We start from the raw sequence: 24,864 nt of genomic DNA, 5'->3' as shown, positions 1-24,864 counted from the left end.
GGTTATTCTCGACAATTCTACTCTTCATAGGGTTGTGAGTTGTGCGTGTAAGAACCTGTTTAAAGGCTTCAAAACCCTACATTCCTTTTTCCTTCTCTGATATTCTTTATATCTTAAGACTGCTTGTTGAGTTTAAATTGTGAATTTCTCTCAAAAACCGTTTGCATATGGATACTCCAAGCAGCATGTCTTCTGATGGAAAAGATGTCAATATGATTGTTTAGCCATCAATCACTAAGGAAAACAAAAGATCTCTGTTACCTCCAACTTTGAAAAGAAAAATAAGGAATGTGAGGAAGCCAAGAGATGTTCCTTCAAACTCTTAGAAGTTTTCTGATGTTCTTGAAGAGTTGAAGGACAAAAGGAAGAAGATTCAACAAAAAAAGGCTTCTGTGTTAGGATCACTGGAAATTCAGAAGGTCCTGGTTCGACATCATCATCCAAAAAGGTTTATTGGTATTGACTCCTTTCTCCATGAACCATATGTTCCAATGGCTGTTGAATACAAGGAGTTCGGGGACGACAAAGAATTCTTCCAAGGTCTTAATGTCTAGGAAATCTTCTTATGAGAATTTTATTCTTGTGTTTTTAGGAAAAATAACTAGAGTTTGGAATAACCATTATCGTGATTACACATAGCTATGTCCAACGTTTTTCATCTTCAATGATTTTAGATTTATTTGTTTAAATTCTAAAGTTTGTTTGGAAGATGATTTTTGCAGTATTAATCTTTATGGTTTTATATATTGCAATTTGCTATGGGATATATGTTTGCGTCAGTGAACTTTGATCCCATACTTTGTCAAAAGTTATCTCGTTCATATGTCGATATGCAAGTATCGATAAAAGATTGAATAAACTTTTGACTTACAAAAGTTAAGCCTTCATATTTGTTTGTAAGGTAAAACATTTTCACCTCCAAACACGAATCTGATGGTGATGATGGTATTGATCGACTGCTGCTTTTTTCTCTACGTAAACAGTGTTGGGGGGTACCTGCAAAAAACCCTCTGATGCATATGTTAGCTAGAGTTTTTCACAGGGGTTGTGTAGAGAAGATTTCTTACCTCTTAGGGTTGTGACCCCTTGTATTTATATGTACGAATTAGGGTCTTACTCTAACTTCGAGGTAAGAATAAATTGTCTTAATTCCCCTGCATGCCTTCTTGTATTAATTCCCCTGCATGCCTCCCTGCATTAACCTGCCCTACATGACTTGGTCAACAGTTCTTCCAGATATTTCCAAAAGCTTCCTCTAGGGTTATGGAATTATCCAAGTAAAATTGGTACAAGAGGCAAAACCCAAATAATAAATGAATTGGGCATAAATCCAAGCAGTGGGGTGGAAAAATCCCGAAGAGCAACTGATCCCGGCAGATACATCCTAGCCTAATGAATCATCTGGCTTATGACTCGGCTCGGCTCGGCTAGCTGGGGCGTAATAATCTTTCAGTTTAAATGATCGGGGCGTAAACATCTGAGATGCACGAAATCATCATACTCCGCGAAGTACTGGATAACTCTACTATCGCCGGACGGAGGTCATCGTACGGGGGTTACCGGCCGCCGTGGTAGCCTGCCGGCTAAGGCCGTCATCGTCGTTGGAGAAGAAGACTGTGCGGAGGAGATGATCGGTTGATGACGTCAGGCTTGCATCACTATGCTGGCGTCATCGATGACATCGTGCAGACCTCCTGACGGTGTAGATAACGGCTTTATGACGTTGTCACCTATGGGTGGTGTAATTGGTTGATGCTCTAACGGCGTCATGACGGCTTTGACGACGTTAAGTATGCTGACGGTACGCTGACATCACTGCCCAGCTGACTGTTCCTATCCCGCTGACGTGGCAAGTTGCGGACGTGGCAGTAGCTGATTGGAAATGCCTGCTGACGAGGCATTGTTGACGTGGCAGATTGCTGACATGGCGGTAGCTGATTGGAAATGCCTGCTGACGTTGCAGTGGCTGATGTGGCACTCTTGACTTGTCGACGTGGCATGATGACGTGTCGATGAAGATGTGGCTGCTCCTTAGCCTAATTTGGATCTATGCACATGGGCCTCTATGTATTGTGCTAGTGAGGCCTTGTTAACCATACTTGACTAATAAGAGGAGAATATTAGGCCCAAGTAAGCCCATTTCTAGTCTAAACTAATAGGGTACAAACATCGCCCCCTCTTAATCCATAACTTGTTATGGGTTAAGAAGTTCGGGTTTCCCAATTCTGTTTGCGACTAAACTTCGCATTGTTCTGGAGTGTTACATAACTCGCCCCCACGTGCGTTATGGAGTGTTATGAAACTCGCCCCCATGTATTGTTTTGTTTGTGAAGTAAGGTGTTTTATATCTACCCCCAAGTAACTGAGGTGATATAAAACTCGCCCCCAGTATGTAACTGTGTCATGCTGCTAAATGCTCGCGCAAAGATGCACTTCCTTACTGCATTTTGCTCGCGCATGGAATGAGAGTTTACGTTTTTCTACTATCTTGAGTTCGCGCATGGGGCCAATGCTACTACTCAAGATGCGCGCAGAGTTGAGATGTGTACACCTTCCCATGCCTGGCCATGAGTAAGTGTTCGCCACATTTACTGACGTCCCATACGATGGGTGCGTTTGGAATAGGGTAAAAAATGCTCGAAATGTGCATTCTCCCTATCTGCAAGGTGCGGGAGATGTTGTTGAAAACAGTCTCGAACTGCACTGCTTTGCCATTTGGGACTGACTATGGACCGAACCATCCGCGGTAGCTTATAATTAAACACGAACAAATTTTGATAGAAAGTGGAATACTCAAATAATATTAAATTAAATATCCGAATATGAATAACAAGATAAGTACCTATTGTCCAACAACAGCTGCCTCATTAAAACCTTTGCGTGGAAAACCCAGTGGGATAAAACCATCATAAAGGAAAAAGAGTGCAGCACAACAAGATTTGAACGAAGCTACTCCTATGCGAATTTAGCTAATGATAAAATTTCTTCAAGTGGAACGAATTCCATGGCTTCCATGGTTTTGAATCTTGAGTATCATCTAGGTTCCTTAGGTAGTAGGAGCCACGAGATGCCGACCTGTCCACTATATATGGACCTTCCCAGTTTGCTCCGAGCTTTCCACAGTTTGGTTCCATTGTGGCTGCTCGGGTTTTCTTCAAGACAAATTATCCTGGTTTGAATGACCGTTCTCTGACTTTATGATCATAGATCAGCTTGATTTCCTGCTGGTATCGAACCAACTGCTGTAAGGCTGTTTCTTTTTGCTCTTCCAGCTGCTCTTTATCCAAAGCCATTATGTTGTCGTTGCTTCCAGATGTGACAACACGAGTCGTGGTAGTCTTAAGATGTACCTCGGTGGGTATGACGACCTCTGTTCCATAAGCCAGTGTGAATGTGGAGAATCCAGTGGATCTTTTCGGGGTCGTTCGGTAAGACCATAAGACTCCAGGGAACTCCTCTGTCCACTTTCCCTTCGCCTTTTCTAGCCTTTTCTTGAGATTGTCCATAATAACACGATTTGTTACTTCTGCCTGCCCATTGATTTGAGCATAATATGGAGTAGAAAATTTATGGTGAATGTTCAGGTTCTCATAGAATTCTTTGATCACTCCGGAATCGAACTGCTTTCCATTGTCTAACACCAGCTCGTGTGGTATTCCAAATCTGCAAACGATATTCTCCCATATAAACCTTTTTACGTCGTATCTGGTAACATGTACCAATACCACTGCCTCAACCCATTTTGTAAAATAATCAGTTGCAGCCAATACGTATTTCACTCCTCCAGGAGCTCGGGGAGTGGTCCGACGATGTCTAGTCCCCACTTATCGAATGGCCAGGGACTAAAAACTGGATGCAATTCGTTGGCGGGCCTTTTAGAAATTAGAGCGTGCTCTTGGTATGGTACATATTTCTGCGCGTATTCTTTAGCATCTTTCTGCATGTATGGCCAGAAGTACCCCTGGGTAAGTATCCTGTGGGCGAGACTGCGCCCCCCAGAATGGTTGCCACATATTCCTTCATGATCCTCCGCCAATATCCGTTGTCCTTCTTCGGCTGATACGCATCGCAAAAATGACTCCAAAGCTACAGGTTTGCGGTATAACTGTCCCTCGATCATTGAATATCTCCACGCATTCTTTTTCACCTTTGAAGCGAGTTTCTCATCTTCTGGGAGTTCACTGGTTATCAAATACCGTATATAAGGTTGACGCCAGTCTGAAACGTTTTCAACAGGATTGCCTGAATCGTCTATCACTAGACTGTCAACATCCATATTGCTGTCAGTGTTTTCGCTACCTTCCTGTGCTGATGTAGTTACCCTATCGCCCCCACTAGCGTGTTCGAGAGCCAGAACAAAGTGGTTGTCGGGGATGCTAGGTAACTTTTGGAAATCTACTGCAACAAAACGGGTGGTATCAGTATCGACTGCAGAAGACAGATATGCTAAAGCGTTTGCGTGCCTGTTCTCCAACCGTGGTCGCTGCACGATAGAGAACTGGTCGAATTCGTTTACCAGCTTTCTCATACGATCCAAATATAAGGCCATCCTCTCTTCCTTTGCTGTGTAGGTGCCTAGAAACTGATTAACTACTAGCATTGGAATCTGTGATCAGCTTCACGTTCTTTGCCTTCAAATGTTTGATAGCCTTTAACTCGATAATCGCTGCTTTATACACAACTTCATTATTGGATTCACGTAAACCCAATCTAGTTGCTTTCTCGATCCTTCGGGAGTAAGGATGCCACATCCAACTCCAACTCCACCAACATTTGATGACCCATCAGTAAATACAATCCACAATGGCTCAGGCATATCAATTTCCATTGCGGACTCTCCCCCAGTCTGGTTAGCGGTTGATTCTATGGGTTTGTACAACAACTCTTCTTCTTCGGTAACTGTTTCTATGTCGTCCACGGGGAAATATTCAAACAGTGCAGACAGAGCGTGTCCTTTCTCTGTAGTTCTGGTTTCGTACCTGATTTTATACGCCCCCAGAAAATTTGACCATATGGCTAGTCGGCTGGAATCATCAACACGTTCCAGGATTCTCTTCATCGGATATTAAGAGTAGACTACGATCTGTCTTCCTTAGAAATATGGTTTGAGGCGACGAGATGCATGCAACAGTGCAAGTGCTATCTTTTCAATTTTGTGTACCGTGTTTTCGCCCCCGTTAAAGATTCACTGACGAAGTAAACAGGTTTTTTATGTGGATCAGTAACAAACAACACTGCGCTTACAGCGTTCTCGGTTGCAGCCAGATAAACTCGGACAGGTTGCCCAGTTTTCGGACTCACCAGTACTGGGGGAGTTGACAAATATTGTTTGATTTCATCGAAGGCTTTTTCACACTCATACGTCCAACCAAAATGCACTGCTTTCTTAAAAACGTCAAATAATGGTTTGAATCGATCCGACGAGCGTGAAATGAAACGATTTAAAGCTGCTAATCGCCCCGCTAGCTTCTAGACCTCCTTCTTTGTTCTAGGGGACGACATCTCTCTGATGGCTCTGATTTGTTCCGGATTCGCCTAGATTCCTCTGTGCGTCATCAAGTATCCAAGTAACTTTCCCGAGGATAGACCGAATGAACATTTTGCTGGGTTGAGCTTCATACGATATCGCCTCAAGATATCGAACGTCTTCTGAAGATCGATAAAATGCGACTCCTTTTGCTCAAATTTTACTACCATATCGTCGATATATACTTCCATCGTCTTCCCAATCAAATCCTTAAACATATGGTCTACTAAATGATGGTAGGTCGCCCCTGTGTTCTTTAGCCCAAACGGGATTACAGTATACAAGTATACTCCTCTGTCAGTCACAAAGGCAGTATTCTCTTGATCTCCCTCGAACAAAGGTATTTGGTTATCCCCGAAAAACCGTCCATAAATGACAGTCCCCCGTACCCTGAGGTCACGTCCACCAAATCTCTGATCCGCGGAAGTGGGTACGGGTCACTCGGACACGCATTATTTAAATCAGTAAAATCGATACAAACACAAATTTTACCATTCTTCTTTGGAACGGGAACGCCATTGGACAACCAGCGAGGATATTGCACCGGTCGAATAAAGCCTGCTTCCAAAAGCTCATCGATTTCTGCAGCAACTCCATCTTTTTTCCTTTGTGCCATATTCCTAATTTTCTGACGAACTGGATGGAACTTCTCATCGATATTTAGCCTATGGCAGGCTACGTTCGGATCTATCCCAGGCATTTCAGCAAAACTCCATGCTAAAACGTCAATGTTCGCCCTTAACAATGTAATAATCAAACCATCGCGTTCGTGCGCGGGTAGATCTGCCCCTACGAACGTGGTTTTGTGCTTCTCATACCCAACCTGGACCTCGATCAGGTTCTCAACTGTAGGGGGTTCAGCCGCATCCTCTCCCATATATGATTTTGGAGGGAGAGGATTTTGTAATTGCTATTTTTGTTCGACTCACATGATCTGGTTCCTGCTAACTTATGATTTCTTGTATTTATCCATAACATTCTCGTGACACTTGTGGGCAGCCATCTGGTCGCTTCTAACCTTCACGACCCCTTCAGGGGTAATAAACTCCAGGCATTGATGATACGAGGATGTGATTGCACCGATCGCATGCATCCAGTCTCGTCCTACTATCGCATTATAGGGAGCTCGACAATCCAGCAACATGAAACTTCCTAGAATGGACTTGTCAGCCACTGTTATAGGCATCTTTATTTTCCCAATCGCCTTTGTAACTTCGCCACTGATTCCGAGTCGTGCGAGAGATTCATACTGGAATAAGCTCCTGAAAACAGTGCGCTCACTGAGATTCCTGTATCGACTAGAATACGGTGCACACGGAACATGCCAATCTAAGCTGTTATAACAATAGCATCATTGTGGGGAGCGTATATGCCTATCATGTCTACTTCAGAAAACTCGATCTTTTTGCATCCAAGCTCCAGAATTTCTGCTACAGTTCCACTGACAAAATCGATGTGATTTGTCACGTACCATTCCTTTAACTGCCTGAGTTTCCTCCTGGTCTCATCTTCTGATGCCCGTCTGGTCATTGAATGGATCCTGGCATGACTGACATTAATCACATGTGTTGTGCCAAATTATCCCGAACCTTTCCCAAAATCCTTTTTCACGCACTCTTGTAGCTTTCCAGCGTCTATCATTCGCTGGACTTCGATCTGTAAGGAGCGATAATTCTCAGTCTTGTGACCATGATCTTTATGATAATTGCAGTATTTGCTCTTATCACGTTTATCACGCGTATCCACTGGCAAAGGCCGTGGGGGTCTCAAATCCTTTCTTATTTTTTATACAACTCTGTAAGCCGTACGTTCAATGGTGTCATCTTCATATCATGATATTTTTGATATCCAGTTTCCATTCATTCCCCTTGATTTTTCTCTCGAACTTCGCCTCGATCGTTATGCTGTCCACTCGAACGGTTCTTTGACTTGTCTTTCTTCCCATCATGTGGATGATTGGATGGTCTGTTAACTTCTCTTGTCTCTCGATCTTTAGAATCATCCTCCACTCGAGCGTATTCTTCTGCTCGATCTTACAGTTCTTTCAGAGTCTTTGGTGGTCTCTTGACCAAGGAACCGTACACACCCCTTTTGTCATACTGGTATGCCTGTTTATAAGCTGCGATGACGACTTGATCACTAGCACCATCCACATCTGCCAACTCTTGCTTGAAGCATCGAGTAAACTGTCTGATGCTTTCCTCCTTCCGAATTCCCGGAAGGAACAATGAGTGGCATCCCTTCCGATCACGTCTGTTGTATTTGTAGTGAGAGCAGAACTTGTCAACCAGCTTATGGTAAGTCCCGATCGACTGAGACGGGAGATGATTGAACCACGTTATTGCTCTACCAGTCAGTGACTATGGAAACATCTTGCACATCAACTCATCGTTGTACTTCCACAGAGTCATGTCAGTTTCATAATGTAAAACATGCTGATCTGGATCATCTATTTTCTTATCGAATTCTGGCAGCTTCGGAACTTGAAAATTCATTCGCGGCCGGAATTCTCTGATATTCAGTTTGAAAGGAGATCATGCGGCTCGATGCAACATATTTATCCTTTCCTCTATGGAGCGCTTTTTCGACATTACTTTCTCGATCATCCTGCAAAGGAGAACATCCATTATTGAGCTTATGCCTCCATCAGATAAACTATCCTCCTGCTCATAGTCCTGATCCTCTGGAATATCAACTTCATATCTTATTCTTTTCTCTTCCATCCCTGCCTTGCTCCGAACAAGCATAGTAATCGTGTGAAAAATCTCTCTCATCGTGTCGATCTCGAACCCCATTTTTGTCATTCCTGAGACGTTTTGAGCGGGTGGTAAATCTGGCCGTACTCTGTTGAGTTGTAGTTAGCCGTGCTCAGGTTTCTGCTCGCCGGGCTCGTACACGCCTTCGTCTTGGCAGATCTCTAGTGACCAACAGATTTCTTCCTAGTCTTTCAAGATCGATCACTTCTCTGTTTTGGTCTGCATCTCGCGGGCTAAGTCGACTTCCAAGGTGCGCCCATACAGATCGACCCTTCTGGTTGTTCAGATTTGTAGTCCTTGTTCGAGACTATTTCTCTCGTTCTAATCTCAAGAGAGCGTTCTCTTTCTCCACCTAGTTCAGCTGATAGCTTCCTCTGTACTAGGAGTCGTCGTTCGTCCATCTCGTTGGTCATATCGATTGTTATTCCTCCTTGACATGCCCTCTGTTTACTTGATCTCGTGGGTTTTATCCATCAAGCATGGAGTCAACATCCATTCCTTCATCTTCGATCATTGGTTGTTTTTCGATTCTCCGATTATTCAGATCCAGGGTTCTGTCACGAACACGATCTCGATCACGACCACGATCAGGGGTTCTGTCACAAACACGGCCCTGTCTGTTTCCGGTGGGTACTGCTGGTGCTTACTGAACTTCAATCTCATGCCTTTCAGCTTCGCGTCTCCTGCGCTGCTGGGAATTGCTAACAGAATCGACCGTTCACGCAGTTTGTTTGACTACTGCCATAACTTCTTTTTTTTTTTACTACTGCCATAACTCGATTTAGGAAAACACGTTTATCTTTTCTCGATTCCCCTTGGTTGGTGCCGATTTTTGTAAGGTAAAATATTTTCACCTCCAAACACGAATCTGATGGTGATGATGGTATTGATCGACTGTTGTTTTTCTCTCTACGTGAACAGTGTTTGGGGGGGGGAGTACTTGCAAAAAACCCTCTGATGCTTAAGTTAGCTAGAGTTTTTCACAGGGGTTTGTGTAGAGAAGATTGCTTACCTCTTAGGGTTGTGACCCCTTGTATTTATATGTGCGAATTAGGGTCTTACTCTAATTTCGAGGTAAGAATAAATTGTCTTAATTCCCCTGCATGCCTCACTGCATTAACCTGCCCTGCATGCCTCCCTGCATTAACCTGCCCTGCATGACTTGGTCAACAGTTCTTCCAGATATTCCAGAAGCTTCCTCTAGGGTTATGGAATTATCCAAGTAAAATCGGTACAAGAGGCAAAACCCAAAGAATAAATGAATTGGGTTTAAATCCACGCAGTGGGGTGGAAAAATCCCGAAGAGCAACTGATATGGGCGGATATATCCTAGCTTAATGAATCAGCTGGCTTACGACTCGACTCGGATCGGCTCGCTTCCAACTCGTCTCGGCTAGTTGGGGCGTAATAGTCTTTCAGTTTAAATGATCGGGGCTTAAACATCTGAGATGCACGGAATCATCATACTCCGCGAAGTACTGGATAACTCTACTATTGCCGGATGGAGGTTATCGGCTGCCGGTGTAGGCCTCCAGCTAAGGCTGCCATCGTCGTACGGAGAAGAAGACCGTGTCCGAGGGAGATGATTGGTTGATGACGTCAGGCTTGCGTCACTATGCTGGCGTCATCGATGACGTCGGAATGATGATGTCGTGCAGACCTCCTGACGGTGTACATAACGGCGTTATGACGTCGTCACCTATGGGTGATGTAATTGGCTGCTGCTCTAACAGCGTCATAACGACTTTGACGGGTTAAGTGTGCTGACTGTGCCTATCCCGCTGACGTGGCAGTAGCTGATTGGAAATGTCGCTGACGTGGCAGTAGCTGATTGGAAATGCATGCTGACGTGGCATTACTGACATGGCAGTGGCTGATGTGGCACTCTTGACTTGTCGACGTGGCATGATAACGTGTCGGTGGAGATGTGGCACCTCCTTAGCCTAATTTGGATCTATGCACATGGGCCTCTATGTATTGTGCTAGTGAGGCCTTGTTAACCATACTTGACTAATAAAAGGAGCATATTAGGCCCAAGTAAGCCCATTTCTAGTCTAAAATAATAGGGTACAAACACTGTCATTATTTGATAGAAGAAAGGAAAAAACTTTTGTTTAAAGGGATTATGTCTATTGTATGTCATTCTGCAAATAGTGATGAAAAATAGAATGAATCCTTGTCTATTCCGAAATATTGATCTTCCCTGATCCGTATTTTATGTAAATGATGTGTGGCTCCGTAAGTTCTTTTATGTGAGCATTTCCAACTAGATTAAACATAAATTCTTTTGTGGTTAATTTGGTTGAGTATTCAAATTAAATTAATCATGGGTTTTCTTGTGATTAGTTTAGTTGAGAATTTTTGGATACAAAATCGTTTCCTTTGTGATTTTTGGTGTCCAAGGAAATCCTTCTTTTCTCGTAAAAAGTAAGGTCACTCTTGTTGTTCTTTGGGGAATGACATTTTATGGGGGAGAGTTCTTTTTGAACTTGCGCTTAATTTACATATCTTTGTGGGGAGTGCGGCTGTGGAATATTATAGGGGTTATCTTGTATCTTTATAAACTCCTTGTTGAATGCATTTAGCTTCGGCTTTATGATTGCATCTAACAAGTTGATATGTGCTTTTCTTTGGTCTTGAAGCATCTCCATGGAAATTTCATTAGGATCCCACTATTTTTCGTACCTTTGCCAATTTTATTGAGAAAAATGGGGAGAATTAATATGTAGTTTACATTACAAATTCATATGGTTTTCGGATTATTATGTAAGGGGGAGTGGTTTTCATGTTGAGATGAAAGTATTGACTAAGGGGGAGTGATACATTTCACCATAGTATTGTTGTCGAAGTTGTGATACAGTTGAACTTTGATGATGTGTAATAATACTATGACACTGTGTAACAATGATTGAGAGCTTGTGTTTTCTCATTGTTATGGCTACGGATTTTCCACAACGATGATGCTAAACTTACAACCTTTGGAATAATTGGAGTACTTGGAAGTGACGAACATTTCGAGTAATGTTGAAGAACCAAAGAGATCATGCATATGGACAAGAAGCTACAAAGTTTTACTTATTTTGTAATCCATATGTATTGATAGTTTTGTCACTAAAATTGACAAAGGGGGAGATTTTTAGAGCATTGCTCGGTCGAACTCGCAAGCGTTGCTATCTCAAGCTTGTTTGTCAAAACTATATGTCTTGATTTCTAGTCTACTTATAGCTAAAGTCTCGGACTAGGATAGTTAAGTGTAGTTGAGTTCCAGACTCTACTGCGATCATCATATGAAGATGAAGAACTACTCAAGGAACCAGTGGAACTTCATCGACTAAAAGGTATGTGGAGACTTGAACTTATCTATCACTCAAAAGTCTATCTACTCTATCTCCTACTCTTGAGACAAAAGTCGTATAAGTATATAGATTTTAATTATACACATTTGCTATTTCGAGCCGAGTTTAACTCGCCTATCTATTTCTCGAAATATGTGTTGGTAAGCTTTCGCTTTATCCAAGTTCATCTTTACTCGTGACGAAAGTCATGTTGACATTTCAATATCTTGAAAATCGCTTTGATGAAAAATAGTTTGTGAATAACAACTATGTAACATCCTCTACGAATGTTTCAATGATTGAAGTGTAGATTTGAGATTATGTAACCATCTTTGGATATAAGCATATATAGTGTGTTCGCACATTAGTGTATAAATCCATGAACCGGGAACCAAGTGTATGCATATATGTGTGTGTACGAAATTGGTGAAAGAGCCAGGTTAAGTATGCGTACCCGTACTCATACTAGCGGAAGTTCATGTCCGTGAATATTTGCTGAATTTGGGAATTGACAAACTTTTAACCAGTCACCTTAAGTATGCGTACCCATACGCATACTTAAGCTGGTTACTTTATCAAATCGGTTAGTTTATGAACTTAAACATTTAAATTATAAGGAATGAAATCCTTACAAACCGTGGCTATAATTTTCATGAATCGGTTCAAGTGAATCAAAACGATTTTGTTTCAATTGCGTCTTCAAAATATCTAAGCAATTAAAAACCTCTTTAACTAGTTCATTTGAGTCATTTGAACTAGTTGTGGTAAAGAAGAATATGGTTGATATGAAAGTGCTCATATGGCTAACCATTTGGTTAACCGTTGTGAACCAACTAAGTGTACATGTTTAGGTACGGTTACTCAAACCTAAATGAAATACATTTCATTTGTGTATAACAAGCTAAGATTCGATTTAACGGTTAAAAGATATTAGCTTGAATCTAATCAGGTTTTCATCTAAATGTGGATATTGAATGCTTTGTTACTAAGCTAACATTGATTGCAAACCCTGATTTGAAAAATATATAAAAGAAAACTCTAGCAACTATGAAAACTAATACCCACACCTCCTGTGTGATACTAGTTGTGTTAGCTAAAGTCAATTCTCCTTTAACCTTAGGTTGCATCTCGAGACCCTGTAGGTTAATGACTGACATACTTATTGGGATTGTGAAGCCAGACCAGACTACTTTTCTTGTAGTTGTGTGATCTGATCTTGTTGTATCTATCGTACTAGTACAATCGTAAGATTGGCTTGAGATTGACATCTCCGATAGGCAAGATATAAAAGAAGTCACAAACATCTTCCTCTCATCGTTTGTGATTCCGCAATATCTTGTTTCGCTAGTCGATTAAGATTATTGTGAGGTGATCGATAATTCTAGGCTGTTTTTCGGGAATATAAGTCCGGGTTATCGATTGGTTCCTATTTCACCTTGATTTATCAAAAGACGGAACAAAACTTGTAGGTATTTTTGTGGGAGACATATTTATCTATTACCGTAGACTTTTCTGTGTGATACAGATTTGTTTATTAAAGTTTTCAACTTCGGGTCGTAGCAACTCTTAGTTGTGGGTGAGATCAGCTAAGGGAATCAAGTGCATAGTATCCTGCTGGGATCAGATACATAAGAAGCGTAACTGTACCTTGGATCAGTGTGAGATTGATTGGGGTTCAACTACAGTCCAGACCGAAGTCAGTTTGTAATAGGCTAGTGTCTGTAGCGGCTTAATTCAGTGTGTGTTCAATCTGGACTAGGTCCCTGGGTTTTTCTGCATTTGTGGTTTCCTCGTTAACAAAACTTCTGGTGTCTGTCTTATTTCTTTTCCGCATTATATTTTGTTATATAATAGAAATACCACAGGTTGTGAGTTGTATCGATCAATTGTGAAATCCAACCTTTGGTTGTTGATTGAAATTGATTGATTTCTGGATATTGGTCGTTGGTACCATCCAAGTTATTTCTCTTGTATTCAATTAGACTCGCAGATTTCTGTTTGCTTGAGTAAGGATTGAATCGAGAAATTGAGATATTAACTCTTTGATATATTTTTCTTAAGATTGAGTCTAACTGTCTAGTTGATTCTCTTGAAAGTATATCGGAGTTAATCCATACAGATTTCTAACCGAAATATTGGGTGAGGTTGTTAGACCCCCGCTTTTTTACCGCACACTTGATTCCATTAGCTGATCTCACCCACAACTAAGAGTTTCTACGACCCAAAGTCGAAGACTTGATGGACAAATTTGTATCACACAGAAAATCCTATTGAATAGATAAATCTGTCTCCCACAGATATACCTACGAGTTTTTATTCCGTCTTTTGAAAAATCAAGGTGAACAGGAACCAATTGATAACCCGGACTTATATTCCCGAAGAACAGCATAGTATTATCAATCACCTCACAATAATCTTAATCGATTAACGAAACAAGATATTATGGAATAACAAACGATGAGACGAAGATGTTTGCGACTACTTTTCTATCTTGCCTATCGGAGATGTAAATCTCAAGCCAATCTTACGATTGTACTCAATCACGATAGAAAACAGCAAGATCAGATCGCGCAACTACAGAGAAAATAGTTAGGTTTGGCTTCACAATCCCAATGAAGTCTTTAAGTTGTTAACCTACATGGTTTCGTGAAAAACCTAAGGTTAAAAGAGAATCGACTCTAGTTTATACAACCAGTATCATACAAGAGGTGTGGGGATTAGGTTTCCCAGTTGCTGGAGTTCTCCTTTATATAGATTTCAAATCAGGGTTTGCAATCTAAGTTACTTTGGTAACAAAGTAATCAATATTCACCGTTAGATGAAAACCTGATTACATGAAAGCTAATATCTTTCAACCGTTAGATCAAACTTAGCTTGTCATACACAAATGAAATGTACCTTCATTTAGGTTTGAGTAATCGTACCTAAACGTGTACACTTAGTTGGTTCAACAATAGTTAACCAGTGGTTAGCCATATGAGCACTTTCATATCAACCTTATTCATCTTTACCATAACTAGTTCAAATGACTCAATGAAACTAGTTAGAGAGTTGTTCAATTGATTAAATCTTATAGAAGTATACAAAATGCAATCGAATCAAAAAGATTCACTCGAATGAATTTATGAACATTATAACCACGGTTTGCAAAGATTTCATTCCTTATTATATAAACCTTTTAGTTCATGAAAAAACCGATTTTAGAAAGTAACCTGCTTAAGTATGCAAATGGGTACGCATACTTAAGTAGACGGATTGATTTGTTTTTTAATTTTAAACTCTAGCAGAAATTCATGGGCATGAAACTTCCGCCAGTATGCATACGGGTACGTATACTTACCCAGATTTCCGACAAACGCGAGTACGCGTACGGGTACGCATATTTTAGGTTCCCGGTTTTGGACTTTTACACAAATGTGAGAAACACACTTTGTTTATATCCAAACTTGGTTACTTGTTCTAAACTCTCATTTCAATCATTGAAACTTTCTTAGAGGATGTTAAAATAGTTGTTATCCACAAACTATTAGCATCAAAGCAATTTTCAAGTTATTGAAATAATCAATATGAATTTCGTCACAAGTAAAAATGAACTTGGTTAAAGCGAAAGCTTACCAACACATATTTCGAGAAATAGATGAGCGAGATAAACTCGGCTCGAAATAGTAAATGTATATAATTAAAGTCTATATAACAATACGACTTTTGTCTCAAATAGGAGATAGATTAGATAGACTTTTGAGTGATTGATAAGTTCAAGTCTCCACATACCTTTTGTTGATGAAGTTCCGGAAGTTCCCTTGAGTAGTTCTTCGTATTCATTCGATGAACGCCATGGAGTCTAAGGCTCAACTACACTTACTATCCTGATCCGAGACTTAGCTATAAGTAGACTAGAAATCAAGACTTATAGTTTTGGCAACTAAACTTGACAAACAAGCTTGAGATAGAAACGCTTGCGAGTTCGACAGAGAAATGCTCTAACAATCTCCCCCTTTGTCAATTTTAGTAACAAAACTTTCAATACATATGGAATACAAAATAAATAAACTTTGTATATTCTCATCCAAATGCTTGATCTCTTTGGTTCTTCAACATTACTCGAAATCTTCGTCACTTCCAAGTAATCCAATGATTCTAAATGTATTCAACTCAGCATCATCGTTGTTGAAGATCCGTAGCTATAACAATGAGAAAACAATAGCTCTCAATCATTGTTATACAGTGTCATAGTATTATTACACAACATCAAAGTTCAATTGTATCATAACTTCGACAACAATACTATGGTTATATCTATTACTCCCCCTTAGTCAATACTTCATCTCACATGAAAACCACTCCCCCTTACATAATGATCCGAAAACCATATGTATTTGTAGTGTGAACTACACATTAATTCTCCCCATTTTTGCCAATAAAATTGGCAAAGGTGTGAAAATTAGTGGGATGCTAATGAAATTTCCATAGAGATACTTCATGACCAAAAGAAAAGCAAATATCAACTTTTTAGAAGCAATCATATAGCCGAAACTAAATGCATTCATCAAGGAGTTTATAAAGATACAAGATAACCCCTATAATATTCCACAGCCGCACTCCCTACAAAAATTTGGCAATAAGTTCAATTAAGAACTCTCCCCCATAAAATGTCATTCTCGAAAGAAGAACACGAGCGACCTTACTGTCACAAGAAAACAAGTATTTCTTTGGACAATAACAAATCACATGAAACATGAATTTGTATCCAAAAATCTCAATTAAATTAACCACGATAAAACCCATGATTAATTTAATCGGAAATGATCACATAAAAGAACTTACGGAGCCGCACAATATTTACATAAAGATATGGATAAGGGAAGATCAATACTGCGGAATAAACAAAGATTCATTCTATTTTTCATCACTGTTTGCACAATGACATATAATAGACTTAATCTTTGTAAACAAAAGTTCATCCTATCTTCTATCAATATTTTCATAATGACATAATAGGCTTAACTTTTGTTTGTCAAAAGTTCATTTTATCTTTTATCAATACTTTCATACCGACATATGATAGACTTAACTTTTGAATACGTATGGGACGATCGTAGTTCACGGACGCAAACACAAATATCCCATAAAAAGTTGCAATATATGAAACCATAAAGATTAGTACTGCAAAATCATCTTTCAAATAAACTTTAGAATTTAAATAAATAAATCTAAAAACATTGCAAGATGAAGATCGTTGGACATGGCTATGTGTACTGACAATAATTGCTATTCCAAACCCTAGTTATCCTTCTTAAAACATAAGAATAAATTCTCATAAGAAGTTTCCTATACATTAAGACCTTTGAAAAATTCTTTATCGTCCCCGAACTCCTTGTCGTTAACAGCCACTGGGACATAAGGTTCATGATGATAGGAGTTGATATCAACAAACCTTCTTGACTGATGCGGAACCAGGGACTTCTGAATTTTAAGAGTCCTAAACAAAAAAGCTTTTATTTGCTGCACTTCTTTCTTAATTCCTTCAATTCTTCAAGAACACCAGAAAATTTCTGAAGATTTGAAGGGACAACCCTTGGTTTTCTCACATTCCTCCTTTTTCTTTTCAAATTTGAGTGAACAGGAGGATTGTCTTTTTCCTTCATGATTGATGACTTAACAATCATATTATCATCTTTTCCATCAGAAATTATGATGCTTGGAGTCTCCATAAAAATATGGGTTTGTGAGAGGAATTTCTCAGAACAAGCTTTATAAGCAAACTTGTGATAAAAGAGTTTCTTAGAGAAGGAAAAAGGAATGTAGGGTTACGGAACCTTTATACACTTAAAGGCTTCATGTACGCACAACTCTTACCCTAAAAAAGACAGAATTGTCTATTTTAACCCTCTTTTATTGATAAAACAGAGAAGCGTACTTTCAATATTAATTAGATATGAAAAGATGGAAGAATTACAAAAAGTTAAAAACAAATCAACAACAAAACCAAGAAAGAACACCTTTTCTAAAGCCTGTGGGGTGCCAACTCTTGTCTCTTTTGAACCAGGCGCGCGAGGCAAGACACTTAGCCAACACAATTACGTTGTGCTGGGTGAACAACAGTCTGTCCAACATACCTTTCTTGAATGGAATTCCTAGTTCTCTGTTCCCAGACTGTTCAGACCGATATTTTTTTCTTAATGGTCTAGGCACATCTTTGGAAATTAACTTCTTTGAAGAGGATATAAGATTACATACCTAGGTCGATTCCTGAACAAGTTTGAGCTTGTTAGCTAATCGATTTGCTCTTCGTTGAAGTTTGTTGACATATATTATCTTATGTATGTACTTGAAACATTTTGATAACTCATGACCTCTGAGAATACAATAAGAATATGTCATTCTGGAGGAAGGTTCATACATCACAGCTGTGCAGGCTGCTAGACACACAATGGAACCTGCAAAATTAGTAAAAGAATTTCCAGAGAGGAAAGAGAAATCCATTTTATCCTCCAATGTGGTTGAAGTTTCTTATGGAAGAATATCGAGATTGATGAATGTATTGCTACAATTATCAAAATCAGCATTTTCACATAAGAGTGCAACATTTGATTTTTCGTCTTCATTAGAATCATAATGGTCAGAGATTTCATCAAGAGTTGTAGCAAGACCTTTGTTTCCAATGTACTTTCTACAATTTGGACACTCATTTGAAAAATGACCAAAACCTTTACACTTGAAGCATTGTGGCATATCCACGTCATCAGTATCGTCATTATCCCTGTTTTTAGGAGGAACACAATTATGAGGTTTAACTGATTACTTAGGTTTGTCTCTAGTGAACCGTTTACTTCTTTTCAAAAGAAGATCGCTAAACTGTCTTGTGATCAATGAGACTGGCTTGTCAAGATCTTCATATGAAGAATCAGTCTCAGAAAGATCATCATCAGAGATGCCAACACTTTTACTTTTATCAAGTAATTTAATGTTCTTTTGTGCCTCGAAAGTAATATCCTTTCCCGATTTGGATACATGCTCATGATCAAAGATCTTTAACTTTCCAACAAGAGTATTTCTGGAAAGCACATCAAGGTTATTTCCCTCAACGATGGCATGTTTCTTAGGATCGTATCTAGATGGCGGTGATCTGAGAATGTCATTTTCAGGAATAGTCTTACCCAATGCAAAAGATGCATTAACAATTTCAGACACTTCGTGATTAACCTCATCAAGTGAATCTTCATCTTCCATACGAAGGTTTTACCAATCATAATTTAGGTTTTGAATCCTAGCTTCTTTTTCATAGGTATTCCCTTCAAATACGATTTCTAAGATATCCCAAGCATCTTTAGACCAAGTGCACATAGTCACATGGTGCTGAAGATCTGGGGTAATGGCACAGATGATTGCATTCAATCCGTCAGAACTTTACTTCGCAGCAAGAATCTCAGCAGCATCTTAATCACCAATATCCTTTGTGAAAAACCGGGAATACAACAACCACACCCAATATTTTGCTTAACAATCTGTATAAACTAACTCCAATATACTTTTAAGAGAATCAACTAGATAGTCAGACTCAATCTTAATAAAAGTATATCAAAGAGTTATATGTCAGTTTCTCGATTAAATACTTACTCAAGCAAAAAGAAATCTGCGAGTTTAATTGAATACAAGAGAAAACACTTGAACAGTACCAAAGACCAATGTTCAAGGATCAATCAATTTCAATCAACAACCAAAGGTTGGATTCCCAATTGATCGATTCAAACGCATAACCTGTGATATTTCAATTATATAACAAAATATAATGCGAAAAAGAAATAACAGACAAACCAGAAGTTTTGTTAACGAGGAAACCGAAAATGCAGAAAAACCCCGGGACCTAGTCCAGATTGAACACACACTGTATTTAGCCGCTACAGACACTAGATTACTACAAACTAACTTCGGTCTGGACTTTAGTTGAACCCCAATCAATTTCACACTGATCCAAGGTAGAGTTGCTCTCCTTACGTCTCTGATCCCAGCAGGATACTACACACTTGATTCCCTTATATGATCTCACCCACAACTAAGAGTTGCTACGACCCAAAGTCGAAAACTTTAATAAACAAATCTGTATCACACAGAAAATTCTACGGTAATAGATAAATCTGTCTCCCACAGTAATACCTACGAGTTTTTGTTCTGTATTTTGATAAATCAAGGTGAACATGAACCCATTGATAACCCGGACTTATATTCCCGAAGAACAGCCTAGTATTATCAATCACCTCACAATATTCTTAATCGACTAGCGAAAAAAGATATTGCGGAATCACAAACGATGAGACGAAGGTGTTTGTGGCTACTTTTATATCTTGCCTATCGAAGATATCAATCTCAAGCCAATCTTACAATTGTACTCAAATACGATAGAAACAGCAAGATCTGATCACGCAACTACAGAGAAAATAGTTGGGTCTGGCTTCACAATCCCAATGAAGTATTCAAGTCGTTAACCTATAGGGTCTCGAGAAGAAACCTAAGGTTAAAGGAGAATCGACTCTAGCTAATACAACTAGTATCACACAGGAGGTGTGGGGATTAGGTTTCCCAGTTACTAGAGTTCTCATTTATATAGTCTTTCAAATCAGGGTTTGCAATCTAAGTTACTTAGGTAACAAAGCATTCAATATTCACCGTTAGATGAAAACTTGATTATATTCATGCTAATATATTTCAACCGTAAGATCGAACTTAGGTTGTTACACACAAATGAAATGCACGTTTATTTAGGTTTGTGGAACCATACCCAAACATGTACACTTAGTTGGTTCAACAATAGTTAACCAAATGGTTAGCCATATGAGCACTTTCATATCAACCATATTCTTCTTTACCACAACTAGTTCAGCTGACTCAAATGGACTAGTTAGAGAGTTGTTCAATTGCTTAGATCATATATAATTATACAAGACACAATCGAAGCAAAAACGATTTGATTCAATCGAATCAATTCATGAACTTTATAGCCACGGTTTGCAATTATGCATTATTTAGTTTGTATTAGTACAAGTTCACGAATAATCGTTTTCAGGAAATAACCAACCTAAGTACGCGAACTGGTACGCGGACTTAAGTACCCGGAATGAGTTTGTTTTCAGTTCACAAACTCCAGCAGATTTTCACGGGACGTGAATTTCCGATGGTGCGCGTACTGGTATCCGGACTAGTTCCTGTTTTCTTGAGCATCAAAGTACGCATACTTTGGTTCAAGGAATAAGGACTTACACACATATGTGTTACTACACAATGTTTATATCCTTCCAAGGTTGTATATTCTAAACTCTCATTTCAATCATTGAAACATTATTAGAGGACGTTATATGTTTTTTATTCACAAACCATTTTTCGTCAAAGACATTTTCAAGTAATTGAAACTTAATATGACTTTCATCATTAGTAAAGATGAACTTGGCCAAAGCGAAAGCTTACCAACACATAATTTAGAGAAATAGATAAGCGAGATAAACTTGGCTCGAAATAGAAAATGTGTATAATCAAAGTCTATATAGAAATACAACTTTTGTCTCAAGATAGGATATAGAGTAGATAGAATTTTGAGTGACAGATAAGTTCAAGTCTCCACATACCTTTTAGTCTATGAAGCTCCACAAGTTCCTTGAGTAGTTCTTCGTCTTTGTATGATGATCGCCATGGAGTCTTGAGCTCAACTACACTTTCTATCCTAGTCCGAGACTTAGCTATAAGTAGACTAGAAATCAAGACTTATAGTTTTGATCACTAAAATTGACAACATGCTTGAGATAGCAACGCATGCTAGTTCGACCGAGCAGTGCTCTAACAATCTCCCTCTTTGTCAAACTTAGTGACAAAACTATCAATACATACGAAATACAAAATAAATAAGTAAACTTTATAAATTTTGTTCCACATGTCTGATCTCCCTGGTTCTTCAATATTACTCGAAATCTTCGTCACTTCCAAGTACTCCAATGATTCCAAAGGTTGTAAGTTTAGTACCATCGTTGTTGAAAATCCGTATCCATAACAATGAGAAAACAATATCTCTCAATCATTGTTACACAGTGTCATAGTATTATTACACAACATCAAAGTTCAATTGTATCACAACTTCGACAACAATACTATGGTGATATGTATCACTCCCCCTTAGTCAATACTCCATCTCACATGGAAACCACTCCTCCTTACATAATGATCCGAAAACCATATGTATTTGTAGTGTGAACTACACATTAATTTTCCCCCTTTTTGTCTATAAAATTGGCAAAGGTATGAAAACTAGTGGGATCCTAATGAAATTTCCATATAGACATTTCATGACCAAAATAAAGCACATATCAACTTTTTAGATGCAATCATATAGCCGAAGCTAAATGCTTTCATCAAGGAGTTTATAAAGATACAAGATAACTCCTATAATATTCCATATCCGCACTCCCCACAAAGATTTGGCAATTAAGCATAAGTTCAATTATGACCTCTCCCCCATAAAATGTCATTCCCGAAAAAACAACAAGAGCGACCTTAATTTCACAAGAAAAGAAGGACTTCTTTGGACATAACAAATTACATACGAGTATGAATTTGAATCCAAAAATACTCAATTAAATTAACCACAAGAAAACCCATGATTAATTTAATCGAAAATGATCAACATAAGAGAACTTACGGAGCCGCACAGTATATACATAAAAAATATGGATCAGGGAAGATCAATACTGTGGAATATACAAGGATTCATCCAATTTTCATCACTATTTGCACAATGACATACAATAGACAAAATCCTCGTAAACAAAAGTTTTATCCTTTCTTCCATCAAAATATGACATAGAAGGCTCATTATTTTATCAATACATACATATCGACATACGAAAGAATTAACTTTTGACAAAGTATGGGACAATCATAGTTCACGGACGCAAACACGCATATCCCATAACAAATTGCAATATATAAAACCATAAAGATTAATACTTCAAAAATCATCTTCCAAATAATTTTATAATTTAAGCAAATAAACCTAAAACAATGAAGATGAAAACATTGGATAGCTATGTGTAATCACAATAATGGCTATTCCAAACTCTATTTATTCTTCCTATAACACAAGAAATAAAATTTTCATAAGAAGATTTAATATATGCTAAGACCTTTGAAGAATTCTTTATCGACCCCGAACTCTTTATCGTCAACAGCCATTGGAACATAAGGTTCATGAAAATATGAGTTAATATCAATAAACCTTCTTGACTGATGTCGAACCAGGGCCTTCTGAATCTCATGAGTCTTAAGCACAAAAGCATTTATCTTTTGAATCTCTTTTCGTGTCTCCTTCAACACTTCAAGAACATCAGAAAACTTCTGAGAATTTGAAGGAACAACCCTTGGATTCCTCGCATTCCTTCTTTTCCTTTTCAGAGTTGAAGACAACGCAGATTTCTATTTTTCCTTCATGATTGGTGGCTTAACAATCAACATCTTTTCCATCAGACGACATGATGCTTGGAATATGCATAGGATTATGGGTTTGTGAGAGGATTTCACAATTTAAACTCAATAAATAGTCTTGGAAATATTTTCAGAGAAGGAAAAAGGAATGTGGGGTTATACAACCTTTAACAGGTTCATGCACGCACAACTCTGAACCCTGGAAAGAGTAGAATTATCGAGAATAACCCTCTTTTATTGATAGAAAAAAAAATTAAAAAAACTAAGAAGAAAACAACCTTTTCCTAAATCCTGAGAGGTGCACGATTCTTGTCTCTTTTGATCAGGCACATGATACAAGATACACAAATCAACACAATCAAGTTGTATTGTGATGAACAACAATCTGTCCACCATGTTCCTCTTGAGAGGAATCCATAGACCTATGTCTATCAAACCGATTGGACCATACTTTCTTCTCCAATGGTCTTGTTTTATCCTTGGAAACTAACTTCTTAGATGAAGATAAAATCTTACATACCTCAGCGGTCTTTTGAGTAAGTTTAAGCTTGCTTGATAATCGATTTGCTCTTCGTTGAAGTTTGTTGACATGTCTCAATTTGTGTTTGTACTTGTAACACTTTGATAGTTCACGACCTTTGAGTGAACAATATGAACACGTCAACCTTGGATATAATTCAGGCATATGAGATGTGCAGGATGCTAGACACATAGTGGTACCTGAAACGTCATACACAGAGTTTCCAATAGAAAGGTCAATTTTATCTTCCAGATTGGTTGAGTTTTCTTCTGAAAGAATATCGAGATTGATGTATGTATTGCTGCAATTATCAAAATCAATATTTTCACAAAGAAGTGCAACACTTGATTTTTCCTCTTCACTAGAGTCATAGTTGTCAGACATTTCATCAAGATTTGTAGCAAGACCTTTGTTCCCAGTGTATTTCTTTCGATTTGGACACTTGTTTGCAAAATGACCAAAACCTTTACACTTAAAGCACTGAGGCATATCCTCGTCATCAGTTTTATCATTATCCTTATTTTTAGGAGGAACACGATTATGAGGTTTATCTGATGACTTGGATTTATCTCTGGAGAACCGTTTACTTCTCTTCAAAAGAAGATCCCTAAACTGTCTTGTGATCAACGAAACTGACTTTTCAAGATCTTCATCTGATGAATCAGCCTCAGAAAGATCATCTTCAGAGATGTACACATTTTTACTTTTATCAAGTAATTTAGTATTCTTTAGTGCTTTGAAAGCAACATCCTTACTAGACTTGGACGTATGCTCATGATCAAAGATCTTTAGCTTCCCAAACAGAGTATTTATGGATAGCGTTGCGAGATTATTCCCTTCAACGATGGCATGCTTCTTAGAATCGTATCTAGATGGCATGGGTCTGAGAATTTTCATCACAACGTGCTTTTAAGAAATGGTCTTACCCAATGCAAAAGATGCATTAACAATTTCATACACTTTGTGATTAAACTCATCAAATGATTCTTCATATACCATACGAAGGTTTTCCCAATCAGAATTTAGGTTTTGAATCCCAGCTTCTTTCTCACTGGTATTTCCTTCAAATACGGTTTCTAAGATATCCCAGGCTTCTTTATACTTTGTGCACGTAGTCACATGATGATGAAGATCTGGGGTAATGGCATGTATGATTGCATTTAAGCCGTCAGAATTTTTCTTTGCAGCAAGGATTTTTTCTTGACTATTTCTACCAATATCCTTAGGTATAGATACATCTCCTTCTATATTAACCGGAGGATC

At 38.6% G+C, this 24,864-nt stretch overlaps 1 protein-coding gene across 1 annotated transcript; it reads right to left on the bottom strand.

The window, feature by feature from the left end:
- Positions 1-3,164: 3,164 nt before the first annotated feature.
- Positions 3,165-4,549, bottom strand: LOC113290851. Its single transcript, XM_026540441.1, has 2 exons — positions 3,825-4,549; positions 3,165-3,705 (listed from the first exon to the last, which is right to left on the bottom strand). Exons 1-2 carry the CDS (start codon positions 4,547-4,549, stop codon positions 3,165-3,167), a joined length of 1,266 nt encoding a protein of 421 aa, XP_026396226.1.
- Between the last annotated feature and the right edge of the window lie 20,315 nt (positions 4,550-24,864).

This window comes from Papaver somniferum, chromosome 6 (assembly GCF_003573695.1).
Source record: "Papaver somniferum cultivar HN1 chromosome 6, ASM357369v1, whole genome shotgun sequence".
Taxonomy (NCBI): Eukaryota; Viridiplantae; Streptophyta; class Magnoliopsida; order Ranunculales; family Papaveraceae; genus Papaver; species Papaver somniferum.
This window is presented reverse-complemented; position numbering and strand designations above follow the sequence as displayed.